Genomic DNA, 15,895 nt, shown 5'->3' with positions numbered 1-15,895 from the left:
TGCTATCTAATACGGAGCTGTGTATGGTTAAAGATCTAAAACCCATGCTCCAACTAGGAACTACAATATGTGCATAGATTTTTTTTTTTTTGGTTCCGTCGCTCTTCTTAAAAATGCTTAGTTCATCTTAAAAGAGGTTATCTCGATGCATCTAGGTATAAATAACTTAACCTCCGGTACTTATGCATTGAATAAAGCGATTTCAATTCATCAGTCAACGATGAGGAATCATAAAAAGAATTGAGTCAAGAAATAAATTATTCAATTCCATTACCCTTACAAAATATGATTCCTTGTAATGGAACTGAAAAAAAAAAATAGTTTTTATTTATTTATTTCTAAGGAATTGAAAAAGTAATAAATTCTGTTGATTGAAGGAATCGATATTTAACTGCAATTCTTAAGAACCAAAGCAGAAAACAAGTATGCTCACTGAAAAAGTGTTTGATTCGAGCACAGTGTTTTTATTGGAAATGCAAGCATTTATGTAACCGAGTATAAATAGAACTGAATACCTTTGACTTCGGTGCCGTGTATCGATTAATTCTTAAAAGTATCGACTCGTCACACTTGTGACAAAGGTTTTAATTATCGAGCTGTTAAGCATTATAAGATATGTCTATTGTAAATATAATAAAAAAAGCGTCGACTCTTATTCTGGGTGAGGATAAAATAAGTGAAAACATCGATGCTTATGAAGACAACGAAGTACTGTTTTGTAAAAACAATGTTTGTATTCACCCACCGGTCGCAGTTCGACGCGAATCTGAGCTAATTCATTATCCAGGTTATTTGACAGTAACTACGAAAACGTTCGTGGATCAATTTAATGAAGCTCGTCGCTCAACTTTGTTGCTCACCTGGATTCCAAATTCATCGCTCTGCAAATCGAAGTCAAATGAAAATGAAATGTATAAAAAGAGCAAAAAGTTCGAAGTGGGTGGGCCACTTTCTGAACTTAGTTTAAGTAATTCAAATGAATTAAGTGAATCAAAAGAAGAAAAAATAACGTATAGCGACCAGAAAGTTGAAATAGATGGCCCAAATGTGGATATTCAAGAGTTAAAAAATGAGTTGCAACCCCTTTTGGGCGATCATGTTAACTCGATGCGTGATATCAACGCATTACTTAATAGAAGCCACATAACGTCTGTTAATATAACGATTTCTAATCCACATATTGAGAACACAAATGTAAAGCATTCTATAAACAGTGTAGTAACCGATATAAATAAAGTATATTTCCAACGTGGATATTACTTATGCGATGACGCAAATCTCTGCTGTGCGACCTCAGAATTATTTTCATTGCAAAATAATGTCGACGTCGGTGACAAAAGTTCCACTCCATTCCCTCGGAATAATTCTATTTGTCGACGATTTTCTGTTGATCTAAGCCAAATGCGTTCACTACGTTTATTTTTCAGTGATGATAATTGTACATCCGGTCAACTCGTAATTGCATCAAGAGAGTCGCAGTATAAAATACTTCACTTTCATTATGGTGGCTTAGATCATTTGGCTCAGGTACTTACGCATATACATAAATCATAATTTATGATGTTAATAATTATAATGTCATTTAGTATATATATGGAACAAGTAAAGAATATGCTCCGTTTCGCTAGGAAAAAACCAATGAGATTCCATAGAACTTTTTATGTTAATTAATTACAACGGTACTCTTCGTACGGTACGTGCGTAAATTAAAAATGAAGGACATATCGAAGGTCAAAAGTCAATTATACGCATTTTAAAAAAGTAATATCTCAAAAACTGCTCGGCCATTTATATAACCTAGTGCATCATTGGAAAGGTAGCTTAAGTATCTCTTTGTTAGTTTTTTTTTTCAATTTTTATAAGAGGACCTGTAGTGAAGTTTTTCAAGAAATATATTAGTTGTAGAATTTTCTAACTCGCTCACTCTTTTTTGACAGGTTGTTGTTGTAGCAGTGTATCAAACTCTGCCAGTGCAGTGTATTTCCCGATTGTCATCTAACGGTAAGCCCATAAAACGTGCTGTTTCGACGAAATGGGTACAGAGGGAGAGGGGGTTAGGTATGTAAGTGGGTTTAGTGAATAGGTGGTTAGTTTTTTGCTGGGTGCCTTCACATGCTGGACATGTATACAGTATTTCATGGTCGATTCTGGATAAGTAGGAACTTAACCTGCTACAATATGCAGAACGTTATTGAGATAAAGTTGCGCGGATTTCAGAAGGCGCAGCTCCCCATGGCAGTCCGTTCTACGTACAGGCAAGCTTTGCTAAACAGATAGGCGCATTCAGTACAGTAAACAACAACTCCCCCAGCAGTAGCAGCATAAATACTCCCCATATTTGTATGGGGAATGCTGTTAGAGTGACGGTATTTGGCCGGATATAAATCTGGGTTGTTCCGGCAAATAAGAGCCAACTGTCGTATTACAAGACGGATGCACAAATATGTTTTGGCCAAGGGCCGTTGGCTTACATGGTTTTTCAACCTCTTCATGGAAGAATGTAAAATCTGCCATCAAACAGAGGTCGTATCGCTTGATATATCTCCTGAGGGAGGACTGTCCATTCTGCGATACTAAAGGGTGGTTAAGTTTCAAGGGCCGGTTTTGATTTTGAATAGAATACAATTTGTTTAAGAAATTATTGTCATTTCTCTTTATTATGATAATATTGGTATGGCTCAATTACGTATGGAACAAAATTTTGGCCAAATGACCGCCGGGGCCTCGGCATAATTGAGGTTCTATGCCGTTAATGTGCCGAATTATCTCATCCTTTAGCTCTTGAATTGTTGCTGGCTTATCGACGTAAACCTTTTCTTTCAAATAAGAGGTGGTCCGTCACTCGTCAGTAACATTTCGAGATCAAACCAGAGGAAGATAAATCAAGGGGTGTCGCAGGTTCTTTTCAACTTCTATGTTTCGAAGCTTCTTCGACTACCAGAGGTAGTTCCACTGATCTCATATAGTGACAATGGCACTATAATAGCGTCCAGCATAGTCATACATGTTTTGTGTTTAGAATTTAACGACTATCTCTCCAGCCTTTCTCATTGCGAGGAACCTCAAACCGGTCCGATGACAACCGGTGACTACATCGTACCGACAAGTCTTGATGAACTGCTTTACCCATAAGAGCTCTTTAATTAACATGAGTAATGGTTTTTGTTGTGGTTGGATAGACAATTTACAAACATTTTTTTAAGATTCAATTTGGATTTTGGTTTCATCAATATTACCTTTTCTGAGGGGGAAATAATATGAAAATTGATAGTGCCGATTATACAGGCTGGACTGGTATCGTAACGAATTTGCTTGAACTGCGTTCGCGCCAGCAAAGAGGAGGGTTGCAGGTTGTATGTATGTTTTTAAATTTCATATTCGCAGCTACGATGGATTCTAGTGAAACTTCTAGCAATGTGAAACTTTTTCTACATAAACATTACTCGTAGAGTTAATGTAAAATAGCAATATTATAATTTTTTCTGTTTATTTGATGTTTTTGATTTCACTATCAGTTTAAAAAAGCGGCTAAACTTTCCATTATAGCCGCAAAGTATTTGGATGGTGGGCGGCGAAGGATGAGGCGTGTACACCATTTGAACCATACGAACCTACCTTTCAATTTATGAAAGTCCTAACCTTCTAAGGTCCATGAACTCGCAGTAAATCCGCAAAAAGCAACGATTTTTCACAATTGTATGTGCTTATACTGAAATATTGAATTAAGGGGTTATACTCAGTTATGACTTTCAAAAAAATCGATTTTTTTTTATTGCATTTTTGTAATGTACATATATTCAAAAGTATACGCACGAAATTTGAAGTAGATCTAAGCAATACTTTCGGAGTTATACCTAAATATGTAGAGATGCCTCGGCACGTTTTAAGGTAGGTATTGAAACTTTAAACGTGTTTTTTTCAAAACGGCATTTTTCAAGTCGGTGTACACTATGTCTCGAAAACGGCTTGTTTGATCGGTCAACCGTTTTAACTCAATTTTTAAAGATACATTTTCTAGTAATTAATCGTTCCTTTTGTAAATCTGATACTTATTTTCCATTTTATAATCAATTTACGGCCAAATTTTAATGTAAAAATCGAAATCATTTCTTTTAAAAGCTGCCATTTTGTGAAAATTCACTATTTTGATTAGCCGAACGATTAATTACTAGATAATCTAATATATTAACAAAATTTGTTTGGTTTTTTGATTTCAGATAATCCAATCCTGAGTTACGATGTACACCGTAAATCGTCTTTAATCAACATTTTCATAAATAAATCATTTTGTTACGTTCTTGAAGGATGCTTTTATAACCGCCAAAAATTTTCAAATTAAAATATTCTGAAGTTTCTTCAGGATAAATCCTTGACAACCCGTCTTTTATTTGCTTCATAACTGCGTATAACCCCTTAAGCTATAACAATCATTTAGCCAAGGTTTTAAAATTCATAATGGATAAAACAAACTTTAAACTTGAAAGATTTTGTGAATTTTGGAACAAATTAACCCCGGAAAAAATTAAGGGAAATGAAGGAAGTATGAATACCTCCAGACAATCAAAATTCGTAAATTCAAATCCAAAATTTTCAAATATATTAAATTATTGTTTTAGATAAAAAAGACCGAAGGCGAAAATTTAGAATAGAAACTAGCGCGATTTTTTACTATGAATTTTCATTAATTACATAGAATATTCTCACATATATGTACAAGAATAATATGTAAATCCGGAAATTTAAATAAACGAATAATGTTGCTGTAGTCATAACCCTCAATCAATAAAACTCTCCTTCCTCTTACCGCAGTATTATTTCCTGCCGCTTTAATAACACAGTTTTTTCTAAAATAGCATTACAAAAATGTTTCCCTTTCGGTTGACTGGGCGTTTCCTAGGGTAATTCTTTTCTCAATATCGTTCCTTTGATAGTTCGTCCCGCACATTTTCTTTGTACGGTATTACGAACGTTTATAAGAATAATAAAATAGAAAGTATTATTTAGTAAAACAAGCGTTCAATCAATAATGTATGTAATATGAATTTTTTTTAAAAGTTATACAAAAAATAAGCATTTTTAACGTTAAATTTTCATATTCATTCCTAATGATAATTCTAAATAAATGCCATAAATCAAAAGGCTGATATATTTGTTACATTTCTGTGTAATAATTTTTAAATTAGGTCCATGCATTTAGGTATTATAAGCAAAGTCTTCATGGCCATAATGGAAAGCCAACCCAAAAAATCCGACAGAGAATTAAAAAAGGTGTGAATATATTTAAAAATAAAAGTAACAACATAATATTTAAAAATAAAAAATAAAAAAAAAATAAATTCGATATTTCAATATGTCTAATTAACTGTATTAATTTAAGAAAATAATATTCTACAATATAATTGCAGGTTCTTCACCAGTGGCACTGTTTTCTACATAACATCGTGTTTACACCTGGACAAAAACAACAGAATTTACCGTATCGCCAATTTATGGTATGTCGCCCAGAGATAAAGAAGAGTGAACTGCATCCCGATGAAGGTGGCGTTAGAAAAATTACCACAAACTTTTTTTACGGAACTTTGCTAAATATAAAAGGGCAAATAGAAGATGACTTACTTCTTCGCAAGTGCGTTTTTTTTGGAGGCTTGGAAAAAAGTTTACGAAGAACTATTTGGCCATTTCTATTAAAATGTTATTCTTTTTCATCTACATTTGACGACAGAGCTGTTCTAATGGATATTAGAAAGCAAGAGTATGACGAAATAACTCGAAAACGTTTATACTCAATGTCCCCAGAAGAACAAATTCATTTCTGGAAATCAGTGCAATGTGTTGTGGAGAAAGACATTGCAAGAATAGACCGCACAAATGTATTTTTTTGTGGAGAAGATAACCCAAACAGAGAAATAATGAAAAATATTCTGCTGAACTATGCATTTTACAATGCAGGAACAACTTATTCTCAGGTAATTGCTATTTTGTTATTTTGTGTTTATCAACCAAATAATTTGTATTTATTGCATTGTATAGGGAATGAGTGACTTATTAGCTCCAGTATTATGCGAAATACAAAATGAATCGGAGACGTTTTGGAGCTTTGTGGGCTTACTACAACGTTCCTTTTTTGTATGTGCACCTACGGATGTAGATATTGATCGAAACTTAAACTATTTGAGGGAACTCATCCGTATTATGCTGCCCTCCTTCTATGAACACTTAAAATGTCATTCCAGTTCAATGGAGCTACTGTTTTGTCATCGGTGGTTAATTTTATGTTTTAAACGTGAGTTCACTGAATCAGTGGTTATCCGAATGTGGGAAGCATGCTGGACGAATTATCTTACGGACTATTTCCATTTATTTCTGTGTTTGGCCATTATTGCCGTTTATGCTGATGATGTAGTGGCTCAGGATTTACGTGCAGATGAAATGTTGTTTCATTTTAGCTCGCTGGCAATGTATATGGACGGGCAGTTAATTCTTCGAAAAGCTCGAGGTCTATTATATCAATATCGCCAATTGCCAAAAATACCTTGTACCTTGAGTGGTTTGTGTAAAAGATGTGGGCCCGGTATGTGGGACGCCGAGCACTGTCCAGCCTTGGAGTGTGTTGGTCATTCGGACGAAGATAAGTGCCCATTGGATATTGACTAAACTATCTACTATATATGCCATTCCACGCTGTTGAAATCTAGTCATAGCTTATGTACGTTTGATTTTTAATCTTTTAGACGGCTTAAATTATAGATAAATAAATTCGATATATAGCCTTATAAAGCATTTAAATGGATTTGACGCTTTTGTGACGCTAACTTTGTATTATTTAAATAATAAATTACAATTACTTTTTATTTTGAGAAGCAACAGCTTATTAATTAATAAAAAATCTACAAATGTAACTACCACAGTTGACTTATGAGTTGTTGTTATTATTTGTAAATATTTTATTTCTATAGTACGAAGTTTATGCACCATACATGCATACATATGTATATATATATAATTGGCGCGTACACTCTTTTTGGGTGTTTGGCCGAGCCCCTCCTATTTGTGACGTGCGTCTTGATGTTGTTCCACAAATGGAGGGACCTGCAGTTTCAAGCCGACTCCGAACGGCAACTATTTTTTTCTGAGGAGCTTTTTCATGGCAGAGGTTTGCCATTGCCTGTCGAGGGGCGACCGCTATTAGAAAATGTTTTTCTTCATTTTGGTGTTTCACCGAGATTCCAACCTTCGTTCTCTCTGGAAATTCCAAATGGTAGTCACGCACCAACCCATTCGGCTACGGCGGCCGCCTGATCATAGTTACATTAAGAAAATTGCAATATTCAAGATACACGTATTTTCGTGAACGAGTTAATCTCGCACTAATTGAACTGAGTCACTCGGAATAATTATTATTAAAGCCGAATGTGTCCCGTTTGAACCTGTTTTGAATTTAGCGCCTCGTTTTTGTTGTTTCCATATGACATGTTTGAACAATAGGGTATGGCAAATTACATGGAAGAACAACGCTTAGAAACTCGGAAAACTTCTTAAAAAATAGGAAAGGGCTCTTTATGGTCGAATTTGACGAATTTCGTCCGTTAAAGATTCGTAAAGGAAGGTAATACAAAAAACGCGCGCAAAAAAGGCGAAAGAAAGTGGCTTGTGTTAAATTTCCAGAACTCTGTTTGTACCTATTTCTTAAAGAAAAGTTATAACAGCAGTACACACTGAAATTAAAATTTTTAGTTTTAAAAATTCTAACATTGCAGAAATTGAAAACAGGTTAAATGTACTAATGCATTAATTTTAATTAATTTTTTTTTATTTTCTAAACTTTCTAAAGAAATTAATTTAATTGGAAATTAATCGTTGTGCATATTAGATATTCATGGTTAGAAATTAAAGAGGCTTATTAGAGAAGCACCAGGTGGCCCAGGATATAGAACTTACCCGATGTATTCAAACAAAAATACGGTAAGCCTGGCCGGGTACTTTAGGAAAGTGCGCGAAGTAACAGATGCCATAGGTGCGTCGACCGAAAAGTAATTAATATTTTACCTGATAAGTTGAAGATGGAAAAATTGTCGGCCCGGTGGGTGCCGCGATTGCTCACGGTGGACAACAAGCGGATGCGGCTTTTAACTTCAAAGCAGTATTTGAAGCAATTTAAGTGAGGTCAGAAGGAATTTTTGCGGAGTTGTCGCCGTTTTGAAATCTGAGTTCATCATTAAACACAAGAAACTAAGCAACAATCAACAAATGGCTTTCTCCCGGTTAATATGGTCCAAAGAAAGTGAAGGGGACTGCCGGCCGGAAATGTCAAGGCGACGGGATGCGAACGGCGTCATCCTCATGGTTTTTTTAGAAAAAGAAAAAACGATTACTGGACAGTACCATAGTGAGTTATTCGACCGCTTTCACAAAAAATTGAAGGACACAACCGCATTTGGCGAAAAAGAATGTGCAGTATCACCACAATTACGCACCAACACATTCATCCGGAGTTGTCGCCGCCAAACTGGACTTTACTTTGTTCCCTAACATGAAGAAATGGGTCGCGGGAAAAAGATCCCATGGCCAATACGAGCGTAATATACCCATTAGCATGACACATCACGGCTCACAAATTTAGAATATTTAATTCTAATGTAAAATCATATTTACTTTACGGATGAGAAGCGTGGAGTGCGACCGTAGCTAACACGTTCCCACGATAGTCGGTTCTACGTAACTGGAACGACCCGGATTTATATCCATCTCCCGTAGCTAACACAAACTTACCACAGCCTTTATAAACGGATCCCTACAAAAAATTCTTAAAATATTCTGGTCAAACACCACCCCCAATACTGACTTATGGCCCAGAATACTACGAAATCAACTGCAACTAGAAGTCCGAAAGTGAAAATAGAGTTGAATCGAACATGTTCTGCGAAAGAAACGCGGCGGTCTAAGAAGGCTCGCGATTAACTCCTGGAGACGACTGTTGGCGCACAACAGACCCGAATGGAAGAAGTTCGTTATGACCCTATGTTCCTACTTGGAACTCTAGAAATCGTTGAAGATGATGAACATTGAATTGAATGCAACTACAATATTTTTACCACAGGAAGGGCTTTCTGGGATTTCGGGCACGAGAAATTTTAATCTGCAATTTATTTTTACTAAACACGGCCGCTATGGGCCCATCGCTGAGGCTTGCAAATTTTTGGAAATTTCGCATTGGTATAATTTTTTGCGAATTTTTCTATTTATTTATTTATTGAAGTCAAAATTAGTCAACAAAAAAAATGTTCTTACAGACCAATACAGATGATTTAACAATAGAAAAAAATATAGCAAAACATCCTAAATCAAATTATTTAAAAGTACAATTAAGAAGTTTAATGAAAGAGTGTTTAGGAGAAGAAAAATCAATTCCAAAAGATTTGTAAATAGTATTGAATTGGATCGGAGCTCTCATGACGGATGTATTCCTTAGGTACAGAATTTTTAAAAAGCCAATATGGAAAAAATCCAAATTATGCAGCGTTTTAGTTGGGGTATTAAGGTAGATTTGCTCCAGAAGGGATGGCCCATCCACAGCACCTTGAATAATATCGGACACAAAAGAAAAGGCAAAATAGGTCGCTGAGGCAGCAGAGATTTTAAATTGAAAAGCAGACATATAGAATAGTGTGAGGATTTAGGGTCGATAAAGGGAAGGGAACGTAGATCAAAGCCAATGAAAGCTTTTAGGATAGGTATGTTCAATTCAAGTTATGTTATAGGCATGATAAGGTCTTCAGATGAAGGATGCTTATTCCATTTTACAAGGAACAAATAAATGATGTGTAAAGCAATTTAAGAGTATAACGAACTAATATAGCATAAGATTTCGATATTGTATAATTAATATGACTAGCGAAAGTGAACTTTGCGTCAAAAATTACCCCTATTCCAATATTTCACTGACCGATCTTATAATACGGTCACAAATAAGTAGATGATCTACTTTTTCGTGCTTAACTCCCAATCCGTAATTAAAAACCGAGATTTTCCATACAAAATTTCCTCCCCAAAATCTGAAATTATAAAATAATCCTAGATAATAATCATAATTTTTGACATACAACCCTGTGTTATCGGTAATTATCATTACGAGTGTAAGGAGAAACATCAAAAATAAAAACTAAATGAAATGGACGCCGGCAAAGAAAACAGGTCTGTAAACATAATTCTAATAAAATTTTTGTCAAATATTATTAATTATGGATTCATTTTACAGAAAAACGCGTGTGTCCATAAATGTTTTGAATGTTCATAAAATGTAATATAGAATTTCCTATGCGTATTGCTACCATAATTGTTGCAACCTCAGCAAACGTCGCTTACGGATTTCCGTCAACTGTTTATTAATAGCAGCAAATTACGCAATTAAATAAAATATTTCTTCTCTTTGCCTTTCCTTCATATCGTTAATAATAATTAAACAAAACAAAAACACCGAAATATTCCACCAAAATAATTTATAAGAAGAAAAAGCTTTCATAATAGTATTGACAGCTGATTGTCAATTTGTGGGTAACCTGCCATATGTGAACGGGTATATTAGTTTTGTGGATTTATTGGTAATTAATGCATATGTGAACGTACTTTTAGACAACAAAATGTCTTCAAGGGAGAAAACATTTGACGAAAGTAATGTGGTAGCAGTTCGAAATTTAAAAAATAAAATAATAAATAGCTTAAAAAGAATTGGCTTATGAAAAACAGGTTTTCATGACATTGATAAACAAGACAAGATGCGCATGCACCTCGGTTTATATACATGTGCTTAATAACTATCGTAATTTCTAGATCTGGCCGCACGTATCTTTTGGCTAGTTCTGCTGTTCTAGTAGCTTACTAAATCTCGTCTATGCGATGTAGTCTTCGTCAAACTCATCTAACTGTAGACCCAGAAAGCGTGTTCTGTCTCGCTATCTGCTGTCGCCACCAAGGCTAATTCATATTTTTGTTTTGTCATCTCGTTCGCTATTGTCGCCAGTCGCTTCGCAAAACTTCCTCGTTCGCATCAATATTGACCAAACATAGATATAGCCGTTGTGCTCGTTCTGTCGTGGTAAGCTTTGTTCACGAGAAATATATTTCAAGCTAAAGCTTGCTAGTTTCTTCTGGATTCTGTGTAAAGCTCCTATCCGTTTTTTTTTTAATTGCCTATATTATTTGTATGATCTTTTGAGATGGTATCTTGAGGGCGTATCACTATTCCCATAATGTTCCCTTCAGTTGGTGCCCTTGATCTCTTTAGCTCTTTGTTATACAGGGTGACCGATGGGAATCTGACGTTTTTGAAATGAACAGTACACAGTTATTTTAGATGAAATTGTTTATTTTAATACACAAAATTCTTTGTCATGACATGCCATTTGAAGATGAATATTATTTGTAAAATTGTTCGCAGAGATTCACGGCTCATTCTTAATTCGAGCGCGTGTTTACGTGCAGAGCGCCCAGGGCTACGAGTCAGCACGGCTCTCACCCGCTCGATGTTGTCTGGTGTTCTTGCTGTCTTAGTCGGACCTGGTGGCTTCTTTTTCACAATAGATCCTGTTGTTCGTAGATTATGAACCCAACTGAGAATCGTGTTGCGGCTTGGAACGGTTCCACGACGCCCACGATTGAAACGCACACGAAAAAGTCGCTGCACGGTAATAACAGACCCGCCATTCTGCACAAATGAGTCATACGCAAACATGCGTTGTTCAACCGTCCACCGCTCCATAGCTACTGAAAAGGCATCGAATGGCGAGATTACTGGCTTGTAATTCGCCTCCCTACTCCTCTCACCGGCAGAGTACTAGCCATCCCGAAAACGTCAGATTCCCGTCGGTCACCCTGTAGAAGCAGGTTTGTTCTATTGAACAGTGTTCTGGCCTGGCATCTTATTTGTTCAAGTTTCTTGTTCCACCATACAACGCTAGGTCGGCCTTAACTACGGTTTCAGTTCTGTCTTTTCTAAGCTATATTAAAAAGCGAGTCGAAATTGTTTGGTAGTGAACGAGGACGGTGATGAAGTATCAAGCAAACAATAGGTTCACCCGTCTATCGACAATCACGTCATTGTTGACAGTTATTAACACCGATAATAATGTCAGCCGTGAAATCCAACGGAGAATCCTTCTTGCCAACAAGGGCTATTTAATACTAAGTAGGTAACTGAGTATTCAAGTCCTCTCTCGGCAAACAAAAATCTCTCATAATGTTCGTCCTTTCGTATGGTGCAAGAACATAAACGATGACGCAACCCTTGCTTTGTTGAAGAAAAGATTCTGCGGCAGATCTTTGGACCTTTACACATTGGTGACTGGAAACAGCCAATTATGGAATCGCAGACGATGAAACAATGAGCTTTACGACGACAAAGTGCAACTTCGCTGGCTAGGGAGAAGACTAGACTTCACTTAGTGTGTAAAGTGATGCAGGATCGTCAATGTATAAGTGTTATTATTTTATGGAAGAGCTTTAGGGCAAACCTGCCGACTAAAGATTCCTTTGTAAATAAAAGATTTTTATTCAGTTAGGGCAAATGACTGCCTTCCAACTATCAGGTTGAGACTGAGCTGCCTTCTGATAGAATGGTTTTATTTTTATACTTTCTTTTTGCCTTGTCATCAATAAAATATACATAATTACAATCAAACATTGTTACAAGTAAAAATCAATAACAAAATTGTAAACACTTAAAAATACTATACAAATGAAATTCTGCTTAGGTGGACTTACATTTTGTTCAGGTTAACTTACTTCACAGTGAGCTATGGCTTTGCTTTGGAGTGGGGTATCATATGACAAAAAAATGTATTTGGTGTGTGCCATGTGTTTACTTATGTTTAGGGTTTCAAAAAAAGGAAAAGAACTTTTGTCATTGAAATTGAAATGAAAAGAATTATGTCATTAAAGTAGAGTAAGTTGAAATGAAAAGAATTATGTCATTGAAATTGAAGAGTAGAGTGAATTGAAATGGTTTACATAATTTGAGTTTGAGTATTAAAAATATATTTAAAGAATTCGAAAGAAGTTTCAAAGTGAAGTGGAGGTACTCTACAAGTGTTTCCAAGTGTTTTTCAGGTTAGCACGAGAAAGAAACGACTGACACTCTTTGTTAAGCTCGACCAAAATCGCTTAAGCGGTTACCATGCCAATTAAAAAGAAGGATCACTTTAGGATTTAGTTTCCGCGATTACCACGCTTCTGTTTCCGCATTTCTACATGCCCTTGGCGAGGCATGTACTTGTCGAAAGTAGGCTTTATAGTACCATTGCGTTGCCTTCAAGCTTGTCTGAGAAGCTCGAGATATCCACTCATGCTCTCAGTCTGAAGCAGTTAATCAGATGAAGTGTCAGACATTCGTAGAGGTATACAATATTCGGACCCGAAACGGACAGCATACTTAACACCGAACGGGACGTTTTCGGAAACAGTGCCCTTTGCTCTAACACAGCAGCTCTCAATATGTACTGAAGTAAATTAAGAACTGAAAATGCAAGCGGTAAGTAAAACTTTTAATTAATAGAAAAGTGTGTATATTATACATATACATACTATTTCTTAATTGTTTTTAGAATTCGGATAGTATATCGTGCAGCAAACTTTAATTAATATTTAAAGTGGACAAAGTAGATAAAAATTACATAACAAAGCTTTGAATCACTACCCCCAATTGTTTCATCAGTTTCCTATAAAACTATACGCTTTTTTTCATACAAGTTTTAAGAGCAGACGCATATGCGCGCAAAAATACATCTAATATTTAATTCAATTTTGGTGCTTTGATTAAAAAATTTAATACAATGAATTAATTAATTCAAGACTGTTTGTGTTTTGTTAGTTAGTGCTTCTTCTCAACAGTTCTTATTAGACCCGAGCTTCTTTAATAAAACTAACCGGACAGCCAGTATCGAAAGGAGAGAAACCTGGGCTAAAATAAAGTCCATAACCGTATCAAATGTAATACATAAAAAAGACAGTGATATGGGCATACCCTTGCAAAGATGTAAGCTGCTTATCTTTGAGGGAATTGTAAGAGAATCACCCGACAATTGTGGCCGAGTCTTAATGCTAAACGCACAGAATTTCTACTAAGGCGAGATAAGCACAGTCTTAATACACTGATTTTAATTATAACAGCACATTGATTAATCTACAGGCGGATGGGTGTGCAAACTCATGACTTCTGCAGAAGTTGTCTAGATGATTCTAATTCTGTCAAGGATATTTTAAAATAAGCCTGAGTGTGTCCTATAGTGGGCAACCACTTCAACCTAACCTAACCTAAGTGCCCAGTTCAAGAGCACAGGCATCGGCACTGGCTACGGCAGGCATCCCACTTCGAGATTTGAGAAAATTGACCGGGTTCGGCGAAGAAAAGAGGAGAAATTAAATGTTTGTAATGTAATGTGCTGGTAATATTGTGATTAGTGAGATTTAAACTCAATAAACTAATGAAAACGAAGTGGCGTGTGTGGAAGCACAAATTAATATAAAGCCTCCAAATGCAGGTTGTTTGCGTTTTTATACGGAAGACGCCGTGGCAAGAAAGTGTCCGTGTATGCGTATAATTTTTTGTGTTTGATTGTTTCCATTGCTTTCACCTAGCCTTCCGCTTCACAAACAAGTAATTACTCTTCTTTTTGTTTTTTTATTCATGGGCAGCGAATTTTAGCATTACACAGCGAATTCGGAAATACTAACCATGTACTCTACCGTCTTTGATAGTACCTCATTCCTTCGATGCCAGTCATAATTCTGCACAAAAACTTCAGTGATATTCTATAACAACGACTTCATATTTGTTGCCAGAATGACAAGTTGGAGCTGGACCCGTCGAATCCATTTGAAAACTGTAATTTACCCCGTAAAACCGCTGCTTAATTTTTTCCAGCGCTTAGTGATATCTAGATGACCTCCGTTTCGCCCATTATGGAATTTCTCTAACACGGATGTATTTTTGATTTACGACTTATATTTCCTATACGCGATACACAACTCCACCAATTATTTTAAGACTATTCCACTTTTCTCAATACGCCTAAGCCACAGGACTTTTTATCGTCATTTCGGTTTAAGTTCATCCCTCCCCAGGTTTTTCACTTCCATGATCTTAACAAGTCAGGATCATTCAACTAAATTCCTATACATGCCTGTCACGTCATATTTACAACGAAGTTTGCTCTTACTTACGCATACGCCAAGTGAGCTAAACGCTCGATATCTATTGCACCATATTCCCGCAGAATCTCATTTGCTCTCTGGCAGCGATTCGATATTTTCATCTGGAAATTTCGTTGCCTGTCGTCACTCCCGTAAAGTCTGCTGCTTTTAGTGTCATAATTAACCAGATCGGCTTTTGGAACTGTCTGCAGCACTCTGGCGGCGGGCCCTTATGGGAGGCAACCAATGCAGCATCTTTACCTGCAGTACCCCTCTGAATTAATCCTGCTGTTGGTTCGAACTCGATTTTAAAAATAGAGAATGGTACAGTGCCGTCGAATGAGGAAGCTTTTGCTGTGGGACCACTGGTTACAATGTTTCTGTGATGCAGTTGTAAATAGCTCGCAAAAACGTCAGTCTTAATCGTTTCCAATTGTTATAATATGGGTGTTTTCTGTGCTTCCAACAGCGATAGGCATACGTCTATCCTGCATTTCCAGTTGCGCATTTATGTGCGACCACAACTCCACTGACATTTGTGAAAGTTGCGATGATATTTGCGATGACATTTGTGATATTGTAGCCATCATAACATTCACGAATATATCTGTTGATGGTTCTGGATGTTTTGCCCTCTCTAATGATAGCACCATGTAAATGAAAAACTACCACCCTTCCGTATCGTACAATCGTAGGATTTTGGAAAATTCCG

General features: G+C 36.2%; 1 protein-coding gene across 2 annotated transcripts; it reads left to right on the top strand.

Annotated features, from left to right (window-relative positions):
- The first annotated feature begins 547 nt into the window (after window positions 1-547).
- LOC128862731 (TBC1 domain family member 16) lies at window positions 548-6,912 on the top strand. Of its 2 annotated transcripts, none has more exons than XM_054101420.1 (3): window positions 548-1,527; window positions 5,184-5,268; window positions 5,406-5,528. In XM_054101420.1, the coding sequence occupies exons 1-3, from the start codon at window positions 616-618 to the stop codon at window positions 5,435-5,437; spliced, it is 1,029 nt and encodes a 342-aa protein (XP_053957395.1). In that variant the 5' UTR covers window positions 548-615; the 3' UTR covers window positions 5,438-5,528. The 2 variants fall into 2 exon arrangements, with proteins under 2 accessions (XP_053957395.1, XP_053957394.1); XM_054101419.1 differs by lacking the exon at window positions 5,184-5,268 and adding an exon at window positions 6,031-6,912 and having other exon boundaries at window positions 558-1,527; window positions 5,406-5,966.
- Window positions 6,913-15,895: the final 8,983 nt, after the last annotated feature.

This window comes from Anastrepha ludens, chromosome 5 (assembly GCF_028408465.1).
Source record: "Anastrepha ludens isolate Willacy chromosome 5, idAnaLude1.1, whole genome shotgun sequence".
Taxonomy (NCBI): domain Eukaryota; kingdom Metazoa; phylum Arthropoda; class Insecta; order Diptera; family Tephritidae; genus Anastrepha; species Anastrepha ludens.
This window is presented reverse-complemented; position numbering and strand designations above follow the sequence as displayed.